At 42.7% G+C, this 22,737-nt stretch overlaps 1 protein-coding gene across 1 annotated transcript in view; it reads right to left on the bottom strand.

The window, feature by feature from the left end:
- FANCM (FA complementation group M) overlaps window positions 1–22,737 on the bottom strand; it is a 70,724-nt gene that overhangs the window by 3,206 nt on the left and 44,781 nt on the right. The window contains exons 14-20 of the mRNA XM_068682188.1: window positions 10,038–12,009; window positions 8,089–8,165; window positions 7,914–7,982; window positions 7,237–7,374; window positions 3,618–3,774; window positions 2,567–2,673; window positions 466–1,032 (exon numbers count right to left, since the gene is read on the bottom strand). Coding sequence (XP_068538289.1) covers window positions 466–1,032; window positions 2,567–2,673; window positions 3,618–3,774; window positions 7,237–7,374; window positions 7,914–7,982; window positions 8,089–8,165; window positions 10,038–12,009 — 3,087 coding nt within the window. The remainder of the gene's footprint in view (window positions 1–465; window positions 1,033–2,566; window positions 2,674–3,617; window positions 3,775–7,236; window positions 7,375–7,913; window positions 7,983–8,088; window positions 8,166–10,037; window positions 12,010–22,737) is intronic.

Genomic DNA, 22,737 nt, shown 5'->3' with positions numbered 1-22,737 from the left:
TATGACAAAAGCACGCAGCCTTCACTAGCACAAGTTCAACAAAAGACAGATAATGTAGATGACAGAAGTCAGGCAGAAAAGCACAAGAGACCGGGAATCCAACCTCAGACTGTCTTAATTTCAGACAGTGAACACTATTCTGTTACTGCTATTTGAAATAGATCCATGTTCCTTCATGACCGTCAGACTCAAGACCGCATCCAATCCCCCGTTTTCATTTATCGACTGCTAAGACCCCCTCCAAGTTACCTGTGGGTACAAAAGCTCCCGATACCAGAGGGAGGTAATGTAAAGCAGGACCAGTGGGATGGACCTGCCCCTTCATACCAGCAGCACACTCACTTTTGGTGTTGTGTTGCTGACAGCCCTCAAAATAACACTACAACAGGACAGGTTCCCCCCATGTCAGACTCTTGAGCAAAAGGTGAGGTGAGAGGAAGGTCCTTGCTTTGAATCACCACCCACCTCAGCAGGAGCCTGCAGATCCTCCTTCCCTGAGTCAGAACTGGCAGCAGCTGGTGAGGGGCGCCTGGTCCTTGGTTCATGTCCTGGCTGAAAATCCAGCATTTCAGATACTGAAGCCTTCAAGCCCAGCAGTATCTCACTCTTTTTCTCCACAGGCTGAGGAACACTGTTTTCCCCGGTGACATTTTTATGCTGCACAGAAGAGACTGAAGGCAATGACTTGGGCAGCTTAGCATTTTCCTGTTCTGTCCTGAAACAATCTGTTTTCACGGGCTTTTCATTACTGACACTTGTTTCTTCCCCGCTGGAATCACTGAGAACAATAATCCGGGATGACTTCCTCTTTTGCCCTGGGACAGAGCAGTTCTGTTCCTTCTTGGCCAGGTTTAATTTTTTCCTGCAGCGAGTGAGGTATTGCTGTCTCCCACTAGTAAAACTCTCATTGTTTAAGAGATCAAAATTAACGCATATTTCCTCCTCACTGGATTCAGTTTTCCTGCAAGGCTCCTCTTCCTCCTCTCCAACACAGAAACTATCTTCTGCGTAAGTTTCATCTTGCTCAGGAATCTGGGGAGTGGAAACAAATCTGTAAGTTCAGAAACAAATGTAATGACTTTGCTCTTCCTCTCAATAGATGTTTCTTATTTATCCAGCCCATCCCATGCAGAGGCACTGCAGGGCCCCGGGCTTCTGACACCTCCCCAGCCCTGCCCAGCTGAAGATGCTCTGCAGTTCTGAGCTACTCCCTTGGAGGGCCTGGCTCTGGGGCCCTCCATACTCATCAGATGTGTCTGGCAATGCGCACACACTGAGATTTCAGTCAGGCCAATGTTTTATCACCATAAAGCTTGTAAAAGGAATATTAATTGTAATAGCACAATGGAAGCAAGACTCACTAGCTAATAACCCTACCAAAGAGATTCGTGTTACAGTCAGGAAGATCTCCTTCAGGTGTCTCTGCACAAGGTTGAAGGAACCTGAAACCCCATGCTTGCACACTCAGGACATGTTGTAGTTGTGCACAAAAAACAGGCAGATTCGGCAAACCAATTATAGTACCACCTATATAACATGAACTCTACAGCATACATACAAGGCTTGCTGACGGAAGCTCTTCATGGTGGTGCCTTTATGATTTTTAAAAGGAAATGTAAGTTCAAACTTTGTGTTTTCAGCAACCCCCTGTCTCAGAAGAAACAGTAGAACTGACATAAAAAGGCCATGCTGCTTGGAAACTGGACTGCGTGTGTTCTTATCTGTTTGTAAATAATCAGTGTGCACATTTGTGCATTAACAACAAAGAAAAAGTAATTTATCCTTTTCATCAAATGCACTATAAAAACAGGAATACAGGATACAGAAAGAAAACTCGAGGCAGCGGGGTGATGGTGATAAGGAAGCATCCTGAGATTCTGTTTTTCCAGTTCATTGATTTATTTGGTCACTATAAAATAGAGGGAAAATTAAAGACTAAATAATTTAAAAATACTGTACAAATTATTTGTGTTGCGTGATGCATGAAGAGCGCAGAGTAAAACATAACCAAAAAGACAGATCTTGTAGGGAACATCTCATCTGAGTGCTGCGCAGAGTTCGTATGGAGGGTGAGCACAGCCAACTGTGAAAGAAACTAAGCTGGGAGCAGCCAGAATGAGTTCACAGTTTGAAAGAAGTCGTTATGATAACCCAGCAATGATTCACTGGCACTTCTATGAATACGCTAACGTTTATGCACAAATTCTCTGTATGCCAGAGGGCAAGAGTTTAGGTAAAGCCTGCTCTGGAGTCATTTGTGCTCAGTGGTTACCCCATGGGGCAGTGGCACAACTTGGTGCCCGGGGACCACATGAAGGCTCAGGCTCACTGAGGGCATCGGACTGCAAGAGGCACCCTGGCAGAGAGCTCAGGAGCAGCAAGAAGCACAGATGTGAGAACAGAGCCAAATACTTGGCCTGACTGAAACCTTAGTGCATGTGCACTAAGACACCTCGTACGCTCCCAAAATTCCAGTTTGGAACCAGCTGTGAGGGAACGAAGCAGCACGCTTTACTGCCACACACAAGCAGAATTTCCTAAGGACAGCCGTCGTTTCGCCTCATACCTGTGAGAAGATCGCCGTGTTGTTGAAGGCACGATGAACCATTTTGAATCTATTCCCAAGAGCTGGACTGCGCACAGATTTCAGGTAAACTCCCCTCATCTCAGAGTCTGAATTAAAAACAGAAAATAGAATAAGAAAATACAGTACTGTTAAGGATACATTTATCTTTATTATTAAATCATGTTTTCCATGAACAATTCCTTTACAGTCTTCCAAATTTGAAGTTCTCTATACACCTCTGAATATCTCAAAGCAAAGGAGTAACTCTACCCAGCTTGCAATTAGGAAGAGCTGACACAAAGGGTTTCTCAGCTCTGGCTGCTCATAGCAGCGAGAAGGGCTATGGTAGCCACAGCAAACTCAAATCAATCCGTTATCCACATAGCAAGGCTTTCCCAAAACAGACACAACTGATGTCAGAGTCTGTATGAGACAGGTGTGGCGATTTCAGACTTTTAGCAGAGAAGGAAAATCCTCAGCAACACCTGGGAAGCTCTTAAATGGTACTAAGATGATTCCATCATTCAAATATCCCAGGAAAATCAAGGTTTATAAGCACAGGAATAAGAAAATCTTGGCCAAAAAAGAGCTTTACCTTCTCAGCTCTGTCAGTGTCAACACTGTAATCTATCTTTAAAATTCATATTGATATTTCACATCTAATTTTAGGTCTCTTTGTATGAAAAGACCTGAAAGCTTCAGAAATTTCTAAGTGAAATGGAAAATTCTGTTTGCCTTCAGTCACACTGGTGTATGCGGGGTTGGCTGATTTGTAGTCAGAGGGGAACTCTGGCCTCCATGGTCCCCAGAGAACTCAATCCAGCTTGCACAAAGCTATGGCATGGCAGAGACTCCAGTGAAGATTTGCTACATAAGAAAACCAGGGGAATACAAATAGAAAAGGTACAACAGATGGAAAGCACCTGATTTACTAGAGCTGAGATTGCTACTAATTGGCTGACACAGAGCAACTGACCGAATGGCTGTGCCTCTCACACACCGCTTGCTAAGCAGCACCTTACCTTAAAATCAAAAAACCTCCATCACTCACCATTTAACACCTGTGTGACCTCTGCATCATCATTCAGGAACTGACAAAGTGAAGAGTTCAGCTCGTTCTCTGTATCTTCACCCTCATCAGACGAAACACAATCTGCATCTTGCTGGGACAGCTCAGCTTCATCATCTAAAAACTGCCTTGCTGCATTCTAAAAAGGGAAATCCAAAATGCATCCAAATGAATTTTAGCTAGACTCATTAATTAATGTCATGATTAACTATTGTTACATATGAAAACTCTGATTAAATCAGTTCACCCAGCTGCTCAGATCAGCTCTGGGGCTCCCAGCACAAGAAGGACAGGGACATGTTAGATCGAGTCCAGAGGAGGCCACGAGGATGCTCAGAGGCTGAAGCCCCTCTGCTGCAGGGACAGGCTGAGGGAGCCAGGGGTGTTCAGCCTGGAGAGGGGAAGGCTCCGGGGAGACCTCCCAGTGGCCTTTCAGTGCCTGAGGGGCTGCAGGAAACATGGGGAGAGACTTTGTCAGGGGATGTGGTGACAGGACAATGGCTTTAAACTAAAAAACTGTTGATTTAGAATAGGTATTAGGAAGAAATCCTTCCCTCAGAGGGTGGCGAGGCCCTGCCCAGGCTGCCCCAGGAGCTGTGGCTGCCCCATCCCTGGCAGTGCCCAAGGCCAGGCTGGATGGGGCTGGGGGCAGCCGGGGCTGGGGGCAGGGGGCCCTGCCCATGGCAGGGGCTGGGATTAGATGGGCTGTGAGGTCTCTTCCAGCCCAAACCAGCCTGTGGTTCTGTGACCACTGCTACTAGGCTTCTGTCTGGAGTAAGAATCCATCACACGGGAAGGTGATGTACAGAGCACGATGTGTAGGGAACTGCACAGCACGCGAAGATCTGTCCCACCAATGCTGCCGGTGAGGCTGGCTCCATCCCGCAGTGCTGCCGGAGGTCTGCACGCTGCGTGATGCTGTTAGCACCAACGAGGGCTGCAGGCAGAGCTTACTGACTGACCTACCCCAAACCATCAGGTTATTGGTGACTTATAAATCTTGTTTCACTCCTGTCAGCTAGGAGTTCTTCACAAAAAGCTCTTTTGATTTAGAAGTGCCGGATTACTCTGAACTAAAGTCTTGGAAACTGCAGGTGCAGACTTCATGCTGCTTTGAACTTCTCTGATTTCAGATTGTTTGGTAAATTCGTTAGACAATGAAACTCATCCTTAAAAAAATGCTCATTCATGGATGATGAGGCACTTCACACTTGAACTTCAGCATAGAGGTGTGCTATAAACATAGATGCTGTGTTTCATAGTAACAGGCAACAGAACATTTAAAAAAATGTAGAGAACAAAAGGAAACCAGGGCAATGTTTTGTCAGAGATGCTTTTTTTAAGCTTACTTTTTCTCTTAAAATTTCAGCTAAAGCTGCTATCATAAAACCTGGAAAAAATCAGCATTTATCTCATTTTCCCCAGAAGAACGATTGTTTGCCTTCAGAATATTTCAGATGAATACTGTACATTTTGTTTTAGCACACAGATGTGCTACAATAAGAGATCTCTCAGGTATTTTTTTTCAATTCCTTGCTGTTAACTTACTTCTTTACACCAAGTAATAAGCCTGACTGACAGGCATTATTAGCAGTTCCTTTTCTAGAAGAGTTTTGATTATTATAAAATGCATCGGAGGTCACCCGCTTACAGGAAAGATCTCTCAGTGCTACTGCCAATTAGGCTTAATCCCTCTTACTGGGGGAAGACTACGCAGAAGACAAACCCTGCAGCACAAATAGCTCTATGACACCAGAAACCAACAGCCAGGAGTCTTGTCACACTTCGGAAAGGAATAGTTACCAGGTTTTTAGATTGCCTATTGACCAATATTGACCTCAGTGCCAGCTGGCTATTTGGGTCACCCTGGACTTCCTAGGATCTCAGTTAATTGCAGATCACTGCTGCACTTACAGCTCCATTATCTGCAGCTGCGACACGACACCTAACTGGGGGTGGATTGATCACAGTGACTGTGATGTCCTGGATCTTCTGTGAATCTAGAAATCTGACATGCTCATCACCACAAATGTTTATCTAAGATAATATGTGAAGGCAGGGTAGAATTTCTTAAGTATACAGGTAATGTACTCTCTTTTAATGAACCTTTTGATCCCACATCAATAAAACATTTAAATAAAATAGAGAAATAGATTTTTCATCTACCTAATTCTTTTTCTTTCCAAAATATAAAGTATTGATACTATAGGAAAGCCTCCATAATGAGGGTTATCTTTAAAACAAAGCTGCACCAGGGGAATTTCAGACTAGGTATTACAAAAAATTTCTTTACCATGAGATTGGTCAAACCCTGGAAGAGGCTTTCTGGAGAGGTGGCTGATGCCCCAGGGCTGTCAGTGTTCAGGAGACATCTGGACAATGCCCTCATTAACATGCTTTAACTTCTAATCAGCACTGAAGAGGTCAGGCAGGTGGACTTGATCTTTGTAGGTCCCTTCCAACTGAACTACTCTAATTTTAATTCTAATTCTAGTATTAAAAATATGCAACATAATGTGGCCTGGAGTCTGGATTACTGTAGTTGTGGAGACATATCTATGCATATTTAAGAGCTTTTCTACTTAATATGAGTGTATGATTCTGGCCCAGCATCTTCTCCACAAGTTCCCAATGCAGTGACAGATTAAGAGTAAAACACTACCTTAATACTTAAGCTTTGGGGTAGGGGGAGTATTGCTGTCATTGGTCATTCAAAACTGAAAGCATTAGAGCAGGTGATATATGCATATGATATAAAGTCCTAACAGTGTAAATTCTGGAAAAGTGCCAGAGCCAGGCTGCCTAATCTTTGAGTATCTCCTTACTTGTAATGTAAATTCTTGTTTAGCTTCAAAACATGATTACACAGGGACCTACAGACTACTCTGAAGGTCATATAATGCATGTGAGAATTAAATCATTAGCCAGTGTTTCAAGAGTTATTCCCTTAAGTTTGCTACAAACCTGCATGAAATAGCTATGACCCTCAATACTCCTAAACAATGACTTAAAAATAAACAACTGCTCCACTGCATACCTACCACAAAATAGTTGTACCATGAGATCCTGTGTAAGCCTGTAAAATACATGAACACACAAGCTCTAGAACGAATGTCTCTGACACAGTCTACTTTTGTCTTTTGGTTGTGAAATCATTGCTATAATTTTTCACATTAATTTCTGTAATTTTCATGTTTCTTTAATAATTTAAATACAGACAAGTTATGAAATATTTTGTTCACTCTTGCAGTTTGGACACAAAATAGACTCTTACTAATTCTATGTCTCTTTTAGTTCAGTTTGGTGCTGCTCATGTTCAAAGAAGCATTTTTGGAGGTGTTCAAGGCCAGGCTGGACAAGTCCCTGGGCAACCTGATCTAGTGGGTAGCATCCCTGCCCATGGCAGGGGGCGTGGGACTACATGGTCTTTAAGGTCCCTGCCAACCCAAACCGTTCTATGATTCTATGCCTATTCTGAACTTGATTTTGTTGTGTTGCAAACATGAACACTTATATAGGTACATACATAAAACAATACAACTTCAGTTCAAACTGCTGTACATGTAAGCTTCAAAGCATTAAGAGATGTGAAATTCCATACCTTGCATGTAAAATCACTCTTGACCTTCTGACGTTTTGCACTTCTTCGTTGTTTCTTGTTATGTGCTGCTGAACTGCTGTTTGTGGTCCTACTTGAGTTCTTGTGAAAATCCAAGCTGTCATCACTGGACACATCTGACTAGAGGAACATTTCACAAACTCTTCAATAAATACAGCTAAAGCAAGCAGCATTATAATTACACAGTCATCCTTCAACATCTGTTTTTTTCTTAAGCAACACACAATTTATGTGATTGATTCGATATGGCAAAATGATGGAATAATGCTAAGTCCAAAGTTGCACCTCTTCAGAAAAGAACAGAAAAACACATTATTGGGAAGAAAAATGGGCTAAATGTGGCATGAACATTTTTTGATTCAAAGCTTTGAGGAAGAAAAGTTATTTTACTGCCTTTCACAGAGAGAGAGGCTCTGCTCTCTTCCCTATGACAATAATTCACTCCCAAACAACACCTACAGACACATTTTAGGAGACTTTGGGGATAAACTGAAGGAAGGAAAAAAAATTACATTCTAATACATCTTTGGTCAGATGCCATAAAGTATTTTTAATAAGAACACTTGCCTACGAACTGAAAGAATAGTGAATGTTTACAAATATCCTCCATAACCAAGTTTATGTTATTTTCCTTCTTCGCTACCAAAGCTCTTACTAACCATGTTAAGCGGGTGTCGGCGTTTTCTGATGGCGTGAATCGGTGATTCAAAATCACTATCATTCATAACCTATGTGAACAGAAATAAGAATAAATGCAAAGAGGATTTTTGCTTTGATGTTTGACTTTCTTGCTTTTTGCTTCTCTTGTCTTTTATTTTCTCTATTAAGACTCACCTCAGGAGACTTCAAAACATTTATTTTTCTGTTTTTCCTCTGGAAAACAATCTCTTCTTCACTTTCACTGCTGGTTCCTACAGAAAAATAATAAGCAACATTCACAAGGATGTGTGTTGTTCACAGTACAATATTGCTATAACTGAACAATCAAAACCTCTCTCTCTTATAAAAGTACCTACAAAGGAGATTACTTATTGATCTTTGTGGCAAATACTGCTGTCTTTAGCCTTGTTAATCAAAATAAATAATCTCCAGTTGAGATGTACAATAAATCCTACTTTCCTGGAGGTTCTCTGAGCGGAAATGATTACCCCAGGCAGTACAGACACAGAAAAAGAGAGGTGAAAAATGAAGAATGAAACCTAGAGAAGAAGCCCTTAAAATCTGAGTAACTATTACACTTCTGGAAACATTTTGTAGCACATATGCCTTTGGGTGCCTGAAACAAAACCAGAACTCATCAAAAAGTCCTCTTCTTGATTCGATTTTTCAAACAACTGCAGCCTTTTCTGTTTTTCCAAAGGACTGCCTTTGCTGAAGTATAACATATGAATACGACAACGGGAGGCAACGTGATCTGGAAGTGACATATGAGGGGAGAACGATGTGCATTTACTGACTACAAATTATGAAAAACACATTTTTTAATAATATACTGTTCCTAAAACAGAAAAGGACGGAAAGGGAGATGGAAGGGCATAGAGTGGTGGTACAGAGGAGAGCACAGCACCTTCCAGGCACTTGGCCCGTGTTTGCTCCCCGGCCAACAAAGGCTGTTACTACTCAGTGCTGGCGAACAGGGTGAGATCCAGCTGGTGACCAGTCACCAGTGCTGTTCCCCAGGGGTCGGTGCTGGGGCCCATCCTCTTTGGTATCTTTATTGATGACTTGAACAAGGAGATTGGGTGCACACTCAGTCTGTTTGCAGATGGCACCAAGCTGGGGGGAAGTGTCAATCCACCAGAGGGTAGGAAGGCCCTGCAGAGGGACCTGGACAGGATGGGTTAATGGGCAGAGGCCAAGGGATGAGGTTCAACATGGCTCAGTGCCGGGTACTGAACTTTGGCCACAACAACCCCATGCAGTGCTACACGCTTGGGGCAGAGTGGCTGGAAAGCTGTGCAGAGGAAAAGGATCTGGGGGTGCTGATTGATGCTCTCCTGAACATGAGCCAGCAGTGTGCCCAGGTGGCCAAGGGGGCCAATGGCATCCTGGTTGTGTCAGGAGCAGTGCAGCCAGCAGGGCCAGGGAGGTGATTGTCCCCCTGTGCTCTGCTGTGGTGAGGCTGCACCTCGAGTGCTGGGTTCAGCTTTGGGCCCCTCAGTACCAGAAGGACATCAAGGCCCTGGAGCATGTCCAGAGCAGGGCTACGAAGCTGGTGAGGGGCCTGGGACACAAGTCCTGTGAGGAGAGGCTGAGGGAACTGGGGGGGTTTGGGCTGGAGAAGCGGAGGCTCAGGGGAGACCTCGTTGCTCTCTACGACTACCTGAAAGGAAGGGGTGGGGAGCTGGGGGTCGGCCTCTGCTCACAGATAACTAGTGATAGGACTAGAGGGAACAGCCTCGAGTTGTGCCGGGGAGGTTCAGGTTGGGAATGAGGAGACATTTCTGCTCAGCAAGAGCAGGCAGGTGTTGGGACGGGTTGCCCAGGGAGGTGGTGGAGTCACCGTCCCTGGGGTGTTCAAGGAAAGGTTGGACGTGGTGCTTGGGGTGCTGGGTGCTTAGCCTCAGATGGCTAAGCTAGAATGCATGGTTCACTGCAGGAAGCTGAGATTCTGGGAAGCCTCCTCGTTGAGCTACCTTCTAGTATTAAAACCACTGTTCTCTTTTCCTCATATCATAGCCACCTAAGTCAAAATACCTAGCTGAATATGCAAAAGATACTGAATTCAAGATTATTTACATAAACATGAAGGTATTAACTAACAGTACCACTGCATCCCCTACCTTCAGCAGGACACACACGGGAAGCACGAATATTGCTATCTTCCAGGTTTGCAGATCTTCCTAAAGGGGAATCAAGTGCATCCAAGGCTGAACTCTCAAAGTTCTGTCCATGTGAGCTTTTATCTACTTTATCTGTAGGATGAACACCTGTAATTTCCTCCACGACACGTGAGAAAACCTTCACAGGATTTCTTCTGATAGCTTCAATATTCCTAACCCTTCTACACGGGGTAGAAAAGGGAGAAGCCAAGGCTTCATGTGATCCACTTCTCCTTCTGTTCCCTGACTTTGAGACAGGCCCTGCAGGGGTTGCATCCCCAGCCACTTCTGCAGGACTCACATTACTACTCCGCAATGGCAGTGGTGTGGAAATGTTTCTTCTCTCAAGGCTTTTGCAATCCCATTTTGGCAATGTTTGAAATCTGCAGCTATCATTTAGTATTTTTTCTCTATCTTCAGTGACACCTGTGTGACTCTGTGAGGCACCATTTAATTCTGGCGTATTGTTCGTATTCACTTCATCTTCCAAGATTTCATCCTCACATTCTTCAATGGAAAATCCCAGATCAAAGTTAACAGAAAACAGTTCTTGAGAAGCGTCATAAAGATCGTTATTATCCATACTCTGCTCAGTCACACTAATATCATCCACTGTTTCCACGGTTGTGATTTTACTGCTTACTTGCTGTTCCTTGCAGGTTTTGTCATCTCGTGAGGGAAGCCACTCAGAGCCTTGCACTGTAGCCGACGTGCTAACATTCCCACCTGAAGCTGACGTGGCAGAAGGCTCATTATTCACAGATGAAATTTCAGTATTTGTTTCATAAATGTGTTCATCTTCAAATAAATGTATACTCTTCTCTTCATCAATAATCGCACTTCTCTTGTTTGTTTCAAGGCATTCTTTATCTTCTTGAACCAAACGTTTACTTGAAGAGTTATTTGCTGGAGTGTAATCTATTGTCAGAGTTTTCTTTTCAATTTCTGTCAATTCTTCATTGTCAAACAGGCTATCAAAGCTGTCACTCCAGTGAAGCCCCTCGACTTTGTCATCAGCAGTCTGCAAAGATGATGCAGGTTTTGAAAAACAGGTATTTACAGAAGCACACAAGTCACTGGTGGCTTTCTCTTCGGGATTTTCAGAAGGCAGGAGTGAATGATCAACTTCTGACGAAGCAGGAAAGTCTTTGTCCTGCAGTCTCTCTGAATGACTATTGGAAATAGCTTTTTGAGAAGGGCTTATTGTTTCTTCACTTCTCTCCATTTTTTCAAAATCACAAAGTTTATTCAAAGGGGGAGGAGAGTGTGATAAAAGCCTTTCCACACAGGAAAATACGCCTTCCAACCAAGAAGACTCTTCAGATGACCTCACAGGCACAAACAAATCCAAGTATGATTCAGGAAGATAAAATAAGTCAGAGGACACAGGTGATTTCTCAGCTGTGAAGCTGCTACAGCCCAAATCCGCATGGTTCCTCCCCGGTGAACAACAGGCTTTACCTACAGTTTCGTATTCCTTTATTGCTGCACTTTCATGAACCTTCTTCTGAACTGTACTTTCACTGTTGTCACATATGTCAATAAATTCATTTAAGTCAAACGTCACCTTCTCTATTTCCTCATCCTTTTGATTGTCCTGGTCAGTGCATTCAGCCAGAGTGAGCCTCCTTGCTGAGTAAGACTCTGAAGCATTTAAATCTGTAGACACCACAGGCACTTCTGAATTCAGCCCCGAAGTTCTTTTGGGAATCTTTGTGGTTATTTTAAATATGGAAAATAATTCACTCTCATTATCCTTTACATCAGGTAGAAATGGTTTTACTTTTGATCTGTGTGCCGTGTCTTTTCTGGATGAATGTGCTTTCTGATCAAATGTGGACTTGGTCATGGGAAGAAGACTTTTATTCCTTTGAACATTAACATCTTCAATACGTAAGTGAGGCTGAAGCTCCAGCTCATAGCTGCAATCTCCCTGGTGAAAAACACAGCATAATAATGATTATAAATACATAAACATTTTCAAGGACTTGCCATGAGGATATTTAAAACAAGTGGCAAAGGTTTTTTTACTCCCCAGCATTATGAGAAAGAAAAAAAAAAGAAAAAAGAAAAAAAAAAAAGGAAGTGTTTTGCATTTAAGGTCACAGCTTTCAAACAAAGTGTTTCCTGGCAGCTTAGCTGCAAATCCATGCTTGGGTAGTCGCACCTCAGTGTTTCATGCATAACTATCAATTGCATTTAACAGAGCTGCAATGCACAGCATTCACCACTGTGTGTCTGTGCCTTTCTCAGAACATTAACAAACAATTCTTTGCTAACTAACTGTGCAAGGTATTGTCCCTTCAGCCTAATACGAACAGGCTCTAGTTCTGGGAGGACTAGGAAATTCAGAACGGTGGTGGGAGCAGAAGAAAACCTTATTCAAGGCACATGAGAGCCTGGAGTTCTCTGTTCTCTTCGTACTACTGTTCACAATTTGGCTATTGCCATTGATGCCTTTGCACATGAAGAACTTCTTACTTACATACTCTGAACTTCATTTTTTCCATGGATGCTTACTGATCTTCTTTTTTAAAATTCACTGACCTAGGCAACCAACTCTTTAAAAAAACTGGCTGTAAAAGGAACAGTAGGCTCTGACATCATTCACAGCTAAGGGAGCTAAGAGAGTCCTTCCCACTCTGTCTTTTAAATTAAGTTTGCAAAATTAAGGCTTGCAATCTCAAAAAGAAACAGTAAAGCCCAAATGAAGCTCTGATAGCAGTGGTTTGAAATGCTCTTTCGAAGTTCCAATCTGCTTCACAAATTTAAAACAAAACGAAACAAAAACAAAACAACTACAAATGGAGAAATAAGATCAAAACAGAAAGTACAATTATTTTCTGACTGTTCAGTCAGATGAATCTCCAGATGCCTTAATCCCTGCAATAAAACAAGGTACCTTCACACTGGATGACAAAGCTGACAATTACAATAAGAGGTAACAAGTAACATTCTCCAAAGTCTTCCCAGATATAAGCTGTAAATGAACAAGGTCCTTGCAATCCAAGCTCCTAAACCCTCCTCATTGTCCCAAGAGAATATTATTAGAGAAGGTCTACTTCAGCTTGTGCAGCTCGTGATGTTCACTCCCACATCTCTGTCTTCCAGCCATTAAAGCAATGCTAATTGCTCTTCTCCCATGGACTCAAACCCTGGTCTTCATTCGCAGAGATCGTGACTTTCCCTTTCTCCAACAGCCAGGCTCTGCCCACTTGAGCAGTTAGGGAAGTGTCCAGGGCTGTTTAAGAGATGACGCTGACACACCAACTTCTTGGGACCCCTGGGACCACTCGGGCAGCTCTTCCAAAACAGACTGTGAAGAAATTGGACTTGCTGATCTCGAAGGCCTTTTCCAACCCAACGGATTTGATGATTCTACAAAATCACACCGTCAGAGCCACCACAGACGGCACACCTGGAGCTGCTGTTAAACCGACTTCTACTGCCTGACTCCTTACAGCAGCCAGAGAAGTCAATCGTGGAAAGCAAGGTTTGAGCAGTACTCTGTAGGCACTCTGCCTATCCTACTGCACAAGGGAGAAAGATCAACACCTACAGGTACTGCTGGTTGGTTTACCCAGCAGGACTCCCGAAAATAGCCCCGACTGAGGTTCTAAGCTGCCTTCCCTGCATTTGAAAACTGATCCCATCCTAACAAGCTTTGGATGCTCTCTGGACGCAGTAGATAAAGCATACTGTCTGGGACTAAGAGTATTTTTTTTACTTTCGAGCATTTAATAATAAATCAGTATTTATTATTTTAAATGTTAACACTAACTTCACAAAGAGGCCACAGAAGGGATCGTATGCAGAATAAATAAGGACAAATCAGTGTACAGCTGTTTTGGGGTCGGGGCACAGCTGGTTACAAATCCCGTTAACAGCAATGACAGCTGTGTCTCAGTGACATAGTGCGCAATTTCTGTAAGGTCAGCACAGGAGAATGAGTGGAGCAGGGGGAAGAAGTCAATTGCTGGAGTTTCATTTGTAAAGAGCCACAGAACAGGCAGTCCATTTGTCACTACAAAAGATGTTACTCAGCTGCTGCACACCTGCTGCCTGTGCTTAGGCCATCGGTTCATAAACGAGGATATCCGAAGGAACTAAACGTTAGGATTTCTCACAAAGAGCAGAAGAGGAGATCCCCAGACTACAGATGCTGACTTATAAGAAGTCTTGCTGTCAAAACAGTGAAGAAACAATTAATATGAAAGGGTTTGAGGATGATTTTGATATTGTAGGTCCAAAATGATTATTTTCCCTCAAGTTCAGCCAAAACAAAGAATCAAGATATGGAGGTCTCCAGATAAAATCAAAGAAGAGCAGCAACAAACAACAAGCAACAAGACCTGGTCCAATTAACTTTCCATACATCCTCCGAGGAGTTTACGTATTTGGTTGACAGGGTAACGGTGCTGATAGTGATATGTTTTAGATTTATGTAAGTCATGACTGAATGCTGCACAATATTTTGATTAAAGTATCCAAGCCCTGTAAAACCACAATATATATTAAATGGATTGAAGATTGATAAGCTGCCAAACCACTAAGCTATATTGAAACAGAAGTAGGTGATGCTCTTTTCCGCCCAACACACTTCTAAGCGATGCAGCTCAGACCACTGTAGGACTACTTTGTTTCACATTTTTTTAATTAACCCAAAGTAAAACAACCTAAACAGTAATTAAACCTGCAGGAAAAGGTGAGGGTTCTAAGTAGGCAAAATGGTAATTCAGAGCACAACTGGACCAGAGGTAAACCAGTTAAGAGCAAATCATTTAACTGTTAACACAATGAAACAAAGAGTTACATGTTTAGGAGTAGCAACAAGTAAAAGGACAGTATCAGGTCATGCAAAGGACCTAAAGAAATTCATAAACAAAATTCCTGATTGATAATGGTTGGTATGCAATCTCTTGCTTACATATGTGGGGATCTAGAAGGTGGCAAATGTGATGCCATTTTTTTAATGGACAGGGATAGATTTGGGAAGCTATAGGTTGCTAACTGTATACTGAATAAATTAGTAGAAGCTCTAACATATAATTTCTGGACGAGTCTTCCACAGAGGAGTCAATACTACTTTTGAAAACAAAATCAAACCAACAAAACAACCAACCTTATAAACCCATACAAACCATTAGATTTCTTTGAAGTGACCAACAAACAAAAGAGTTGGGAAGCTCTCATGCATACAGTCTTCCTGTTTTCCAAGAGGTTTCCAAAAAAGTCCCTGCTGAAATCTTTAAAACCACCAGCAGAGACCAAAACAGGAAATTTTCTTGCATGGATAAGTAATTGTGTACAAGACAGAGAGGTGGAGTGAGGAGCTGTTGCAGTGAAGAACTTTATTAGTCCACTGCTTATCCTCATGCTTCCACTATAACATGAACACTACACATAAGTCTAGTCCCCCTCCTCAAAATGATTTCATAGAACTGGCAAAGTTCAGAGAACAGAAGCAAGAATAAACAGTCATATCCACATAAGCTGCTAGAAAGGCCTCTGTCTTCAGGACTCAGACCCCACCTCATCTATTCTTGATAGGCTGAAAAAATACTCAAGATACAGAAAAAAAACATTTTTGTACTTAAATTTGTATGTTACAAGAGTTCTATCCTTTACTAGAAGCCCGATGTATGTTCTATATATGAACTACACCAACAAGAAAACAACCAGCCATATCTAAAAATTGTATCTAGCTGCATTCACATTTCTGCAGATTTATTCTCTAAAATTTCCTGGCTAGCAAATGTATGTAAGCACAGCAATTAAAGGAAAAAACAAAGAGAGAGAAAACAAACATCTAGCAGAACTGCTGTGTGTCAGGACAGCCCAGAAGATGAATTTCGCATCTAGGACAAACGTTGGTAACCTAATTCCAGGCTTACACGGAGTTATATAACTGGTCTGCTTCAACCTAGTTCAACTTAGTCATCCAAAATACTTTCTCCCAGCAAGTCTAGTTAATACTGATGGAGTGAGGGGACAAAGCTGTAATTACCACACTGCAGCTGGGATATGTACAACTTGTAGAATCTTAAATTTGCTGTTCAGCTCTTTCACAGACTGGTGAGCTCCAGTGTGTAGCAGCGAGCCAGCAAGTAGGTCACGGGCGAGCAGAAACAGGCACCTCACTGATCTTGTCATACTAAACCAATAACCCTGCTCAGAGGACTGATTCAGTACAAAAAGCAATAGGTTTCTTAATACAGAACATAAAAAGGAAAAAGGAAACAAGATATTAGAATCTTCATTCTTACATATATTATCATGTATATCTGTATGTTATCCAGCACTTAAATTTAAATGTATTGCTAATGTCAACGTTAAAATTAACCTCTCCCTCCTCATAAACTACTTTGGATATGCGTTTTCTAGTAAGGCTGATGTCTGCCCAAACCATAGTGATATTCACTTTGATATTTTAAAATGAAAAGACAAGTCAATAAGCAGACACGATACAGATGTTAACAATTACAACTTCTCTAACTGAGCCCTGTGTTAGAACTGAAGCAAAAGCAGCAGGAACTGGCAGTGAAGTCTGCTCTGACACCAGAGAGAAAAAACTATTTTCAGAACTGCTTTTAGTTAGACCTAGGGAAGAAAGGCTTTGGGATTTTTAACTTTCATACTGAGTGTTAAATCCTGATGAGTAAACACTGCCAATGTAGTCACACGGGTGTCTTCTCTGGTTAGCTCATGGTTTCGCATGAGTACCAGTAACAATTACGACAAGAAGGCTGGTGGCTTTCCCACAGTGTTTTTCACAAGCAGGTAGAGCAGATATCAGAGAGCAGATCGCAATCTACTTGAATGACAAGAGGTTACACATTTATCCTCACAGGTGATCGTTTGATCCCTTAATACTCAAGCGAAAACCCCTTCCTCCTCATGTGGAAGACCCTTTCATGTATTCTGAAACAAAACCATGCCTCAAATGCTCGCAGCCACGACCGTTCTCCCCTCACTTCTTTGCAAGGTTTACAAAAATTTATTAGGATATAATTATTGCTTTGAATTTAATAGATATTTTAACACACTCACTGAGGAAGATAAAGCACACCTCCAAGACATGCAGTCAGTTGTAATGGCAGACTCCTGGAGGGCAGAAGAATCAGTGCGCAGTTCTCCTCCATCTCCTTTCATTCCCACAAAAAGGGCTTCTGCCTTTCGGGAATCCTGCACAAATGCTTGGCAAACTGGGCTGTACATAATAAAATACTGTGCTCCTCTCCCTTTTTAGGCCATTTTCAGATAGGTTAAACAACTTTGATGCCTATGTGATTTCACTGATAACGTCTGCCATCTGAGTGCTGGGCAGACCTTTTAGGAACTGGTTAATCAATCCCTCCTATTCCGTGAGTGCGTAGTCTCTGACAGAGGCTGCAGGGAGAAATGCTGTCAAAAACTATTTTTGGAAGTTCCGATTTATTATATACACCAAATGGCCCTTAAAAACATCCTTAGATGATTCATCAGAGGAGCCCAATGGACACAGAAACCACGACTACAGAAGCTGTGATGTTTCTCCTCCTGACGATAACGTTACGGATGCACCTAGCGGTGCTGCTGCTGTTCAAGCTGCTCCTGCCTGCAGCTTTTAGCTGACTGCCATGTGTCTCTCACAGGCTTTACATTTAATTGCTTTCCCTGAGCTGCAGCATTATGCCATGTCTTACAGAAAACTGAGACCATGTATGTTAGGAGGAAGGAGTATTTCTGGCTGGCGTGCCCGGACCTGAGGAGACTTTCAGGCAGCAGTGAGAGCACGAGCAAGTCGCCCCCAAACACAGCGGGTGCGTTCCCTCAGATTAACCCAGCTAAGCCCCTCCAGGTGCCACACAACCTGCTCGGTCCCCTTGTCCCTTTCACACGGGTGACAGCCCCGCATCCTTGGCCAAATCGCTCCGCTGGGTTCTCGCTGCGCACACAAAACCCTACAGGACCATTAACAACAGAACACCTGCAATTAAAGGTTTGAACCATCTAAACAAGGGCTTAATTACAGTTCAGGCTCAAACCATTTGGCAACAAGATCAGAGGAATCAATATGGCACAAGGAAAACTCATTTAATTAGGGAGTGGAGATGTCCTGCTGCCTGCCAGCACAGCACAGCACAGCATGCACCCGCCCCTGGGCACCTTCCCCTGGGGTCTCTGCGGTGCAGGACACGCGGGGACCCCTCTGCAGAACTCCTTGTTGGGAATCCCGGGACAAGGTGCTTGCTTCACCTGTTCTCTGGGGTGTAAAACAGATTTGGCACCCCAATAGCGAAGAGACACCCACAGCTTAAACCAAGAGCTCCAGAAACGCCTGCGGGTGCACTGTGAACCCCGTAACCAAACGTCACCTGCGGTCTGGTTTTGTTGCTGGCTGGCAAGAAGTGCTGCACATCTCAGACCAGGTTCTTAACCAGACATAGGATTGCCAACAAGGGCCTACAAAGTTATCCTTTTCATTGCCCTTATTTGAATATTTTTAACTTTGATTCAGTATCTCCTGGTAAAAAGTCAGTGGAAGCACTGTATTCCCCCAAACATGTTTGATTTAACCTCACAATCAGGAAAGTATCTTCAGGTTCTTTGGAAATCCAGGGCATTCCAGGAGAATTTTCCCTTGGTCCAGCACTTCACCTCACGAATCTCAGGCGGGTGTGGGCTAGAAGGGACCTTAGCTTAAAGACCCCCTCTCAATCCCCTGTCCCTGTCACCGACAGCGCTGATAATCAGCGCTACCAGGTGTTAAATTGCTCTGACTGGACTTCTGATTGCCAGGTTTGCAGCAGGAAATGAATGCTCATGTAATAGTTCCACACATTATGGCATTGTGACTTTTAAAAGTCATTATCAATTGCCTACCTCCCAGAAAAAAGTGCACTTGCACCTCAGTATTTCTTGTTACAAATCCTCAGGATCTTGGTCAGACACAATTTCAATAAAAGCGATTACTTTGCCCTGACCTTGTTTCCAAAGAGTACAGTTTAATTTTCAAAAATGCTTAAAAGCTATTGAATTATTTTGCATAAGGACAACTTGATTTGTTACCGTGTTACACAAAAATCCATGCTTGTAGTTAGGAGAAAATCCAATCCCATCTGCCCGGTCCTCGTTGCTGTAGCGATAAAGCCACGCAAGCATTAAGGGCTTTTCTGCAGGGGGGTGCCTTTGCAGGGCTCCTCTCTGGGATTTCTTTTTTTATTTGCTTTCCAATATGCCATTTTTTTCCCCAAGTTATTAAAAGCATATAAATGCAATACAAATAGAATTATTCCAAACATTTTCACTTCTATTTAAAAATATCTAAGCCTTTTAATCAAATTTTTAAATCTTACGCAAAACACAACTGCATAGATTTCTTGGAAACGTTAACTGAATGAATAAATGGAAAAGAAAACTACAGTGCTGAATTCCTGAGCAGTCTTCCACAACAGCAGATACCCACAAAGAACACACAGCCTCCTGAGCTGGCTGGTGTTACTACTAATCTCTGAATGAGATCCTTCCCAAGAAATAATTAGTGCATCAGAAATTTCCAGATCATTGGGTTATTCATATTAAAATAACTGGCTGGTTTTATGCTTTATACCTAAGTAAGAAAATAATCAATAAAACGGTGGTTTGAAGTTCAATATCCTGGTTATTTAAGGAAATAGCTTTGACTTGTATCTGTCTTTATCCCTCTGCTATTAAGAACCGCAAATGAACGTCAGAGAGATTAGCAGTGATAAATTTGGCTACAGAATATTTATAGTAGGAACTTGGATGCACATTACACACAGAGCCTGCAGAAACCTGTGAATCACTGCTAAAACATCATTGTTTCTATCCTCATTTTCATACCAGACAAACATTTTAGGTAGGTTTTTTACAAGCTTAACTTCTGCTACAGGTCAGCTTCCCAGAGGCTGATGTAATATCCCTTTATCCTCTCCTCATGCTTATTAATAGCAGCTGCTACAATTTCAAAACACACCCAAATACTAAAGTAAGGTGAAACTTAGGAAATTTTCTATTTGCTACAGCAAAAATCTTCACCAAGAATGCCTAGGGCCAAGTGGTGTAGAAATCAGCAAGCTGGAATTAAGACTATCCAGAAGATGTTACCAGGCTGCATGGGCAGGAAAAGTGCAGCAGCTGCTGTTTTTACCTTGACTTTAGTGAGGCTTTTGACACAATCTCACAGCAAACTGTGTGAGATACAGTTTGATCACAGGACGAAGACTGGTATGAAGTCCAACCAGTGGCTAGTTGCTGGGAGTCCTTCTCAGAGGTCTTTGCTATTTAACATTTCTATTACTGACCTTGACTGCAGGTGCCGAGTGCACCTTCAGTAGGTCTGCAGACGATGCCAGGAGAGGGGAAGCAGGTGACACACTTTAGGACAGGGTCAGCGGGATGACAGAAACCTCAAGACAGAAAAATGAGACAGCAGTGTGCCCTTGTGGCAACAAAGACGAACACATCCAGTCTCCATTGGTAAGACTGCTGCCAGCAGGGCAAGGGAAGTGATTATTCTCCTGTGCTGAGCACCTGGGGAACCTGATCTGGAGCATCTGATCCAGTTTTAGTCCCCCAGTACAAGAAATGTCTCATCAGATTGCAGCAAGTCCAGCCATACCACCAAGACTGTCAGAGGCTGGACCACATCAGGTACAAGGCAACAAGTTCCTTGTGCCAAAGGAACTCAACCTTGAGAAGAGAAGAATCCTAACACTGCCTTCAATTATCTAATGCAAGAAGTATACAGCAAGGCTCTTTGGTCTGATTTGCTGTGGAGTTGTACCCTCTTTCCTCTGTGTGCATTTTCTGAGGCACCAGAACTGAAGCTGTAGGAAGAGTGAACTAGGACAAGACTGGTACTGAGGAAAACAAAACAACGTCCTGCAAACTCACACATCCTCTCATGTTAGCAGTACGGAAGATTGTTCTCTTTCAAATTGCAGGGCAGTAAGTTTGTTCTGGTGTAATCCTGATGAGCAAGGACTGCCACAACTCAGTGACTGGTCCAAGGCGACTCCACTGTAAACAGAGCATACAGCATGCAATTCCCTTCTCTTTGGCGAAGGCCAGTGGGAACATAGCCTGTCTTGGGAAGACTACTACTGCTTCTCAGAGAAGTCAAAGCTGACTTAAGAAAATTAAGAGAATATTAATAAAACTTTAATGCAAGAAATCACTGTCAATAATGACAAAATAAATTAAAACATTCCATCTTTGTTTTTGTGAAGAAAAATATGATGAAGCTTTGAAGTCCTTGAACCTTGACAATTTGGTGTAGGTATAACAAACAGACCAAGAACCACTTATGTTTGAAAACTGGGTGCCAGTGGTGATTACAGCTTCTGCCTTGTGAACCTTGCCAGATATAGTCAGAGTTACTGCAAGTGCTTTGTTTTTCTGTATAAGAATTCAACAGGGTGGAGCAATGTCTCATGTTGTAACCTCTCATATTCAGCAGAGTCACTAGAAGGTGTTTCCAGCCTGCCGATGGCATCCAGTTATGCACTTCTCCTCTAACTGATGAGAAAGTTCAGCATCTCCACCTATGACTAGTTAAGACAGATCAGAGAAAGCTGGCTGAAAATCAATCCAGATCATGCCTGAAATGCTGAGCTAGGAAGAAGGTGAATGAGATAAAAGGCAATCCCACTCTTTTGGAAGCAAGAACATTATTTACAAGACACCACGATTAGGCTAACATTTAGCTGTTAAATTAGAAACAGTGAAAGCCAACTGTTTCTCACTGGTTATCAATGAACAGCAGTACCCCTTCCTTTCTGACACAGATCTTCCAGCATTTTCCAGGAATGTGAAAAGGCTCTATTCACAGATTCTCTGCTGCACTGCCATGTCTTGTACACGGGACTGATCTGAAATACTTGGGAGAGAGAGCTTGTGTGCCATGAGGGCAGTGTGACTTCTGAGCACAGTGCCTCGTGCCCATACCGTGCCCATGCCTATGTCTATGCTATGCCATCATCACGCTACGCAAAATCTAAGGTGATGGCCATAAAGCTATCATGTTGGGCCCTCCTTGATGAGGGACCGTCCTCTCTGTTGACTGTTCAGTAGACAGCAGAGGCGGTTGTGCCTTGCTCCAGTGAGGGACAACAGGCAGACAGATCTCTAGTAAAAGTTTTCTAAAAGCAAGTGTTAGATACTCTGCTTTGCTTACAATTTTCTGCATCTATTTTGACAGAATACTGATGACTCACCTGGCAACTAACCAATTTGCTCTGTAGATTATTTTATAGGTGCCAGGCGTTAGCATCTACCACAACTCTGAAGACACTTGGGAACCTGAGCAGCCTTCTGGTAGCAGGACACTTTCAGCAAGGGAACTTAAGTCACAAATGCTTCAAATGTCTGATTTGGTGGTGGGGAGTGAAGTCCTCCATCAGAAAAAGAATTCTAAAATTTTTAACTGTTCCTTTGTCTATTGAATTCCTTCAGCCCTCTACACCTGAACACCCCTCTGAAATCCTCTCTCTCTGGCAATATATTTATTATTGACCCAAGCCAGAGAACACAGACTCTCAAAGGAGTCAAGAATGCCACTGTCCTGTGATGGAGAAGCTTATCTTAGCTCTAAAAGTCTATTTACAACCTTCTATTAATACACTTTCTGAGTAAGGAGTACAACTACAACGTCTCT

The sequence above is a fragment of the Anas acuta genome, chromosome 5 (assembly GCF_963932015.1).
Source record: "Anas acuta chromosome 5, bAnaAcu1.1, whole genome shotgun sequence".
NCBI lineage: Eukaryota > Metazoa > Chordata > Aves > Anseriformes > Anatidae > Anas > Anas acuta.
This window is presented reverse-complemented; position numbering and strand designations above follow the sequence as displayed.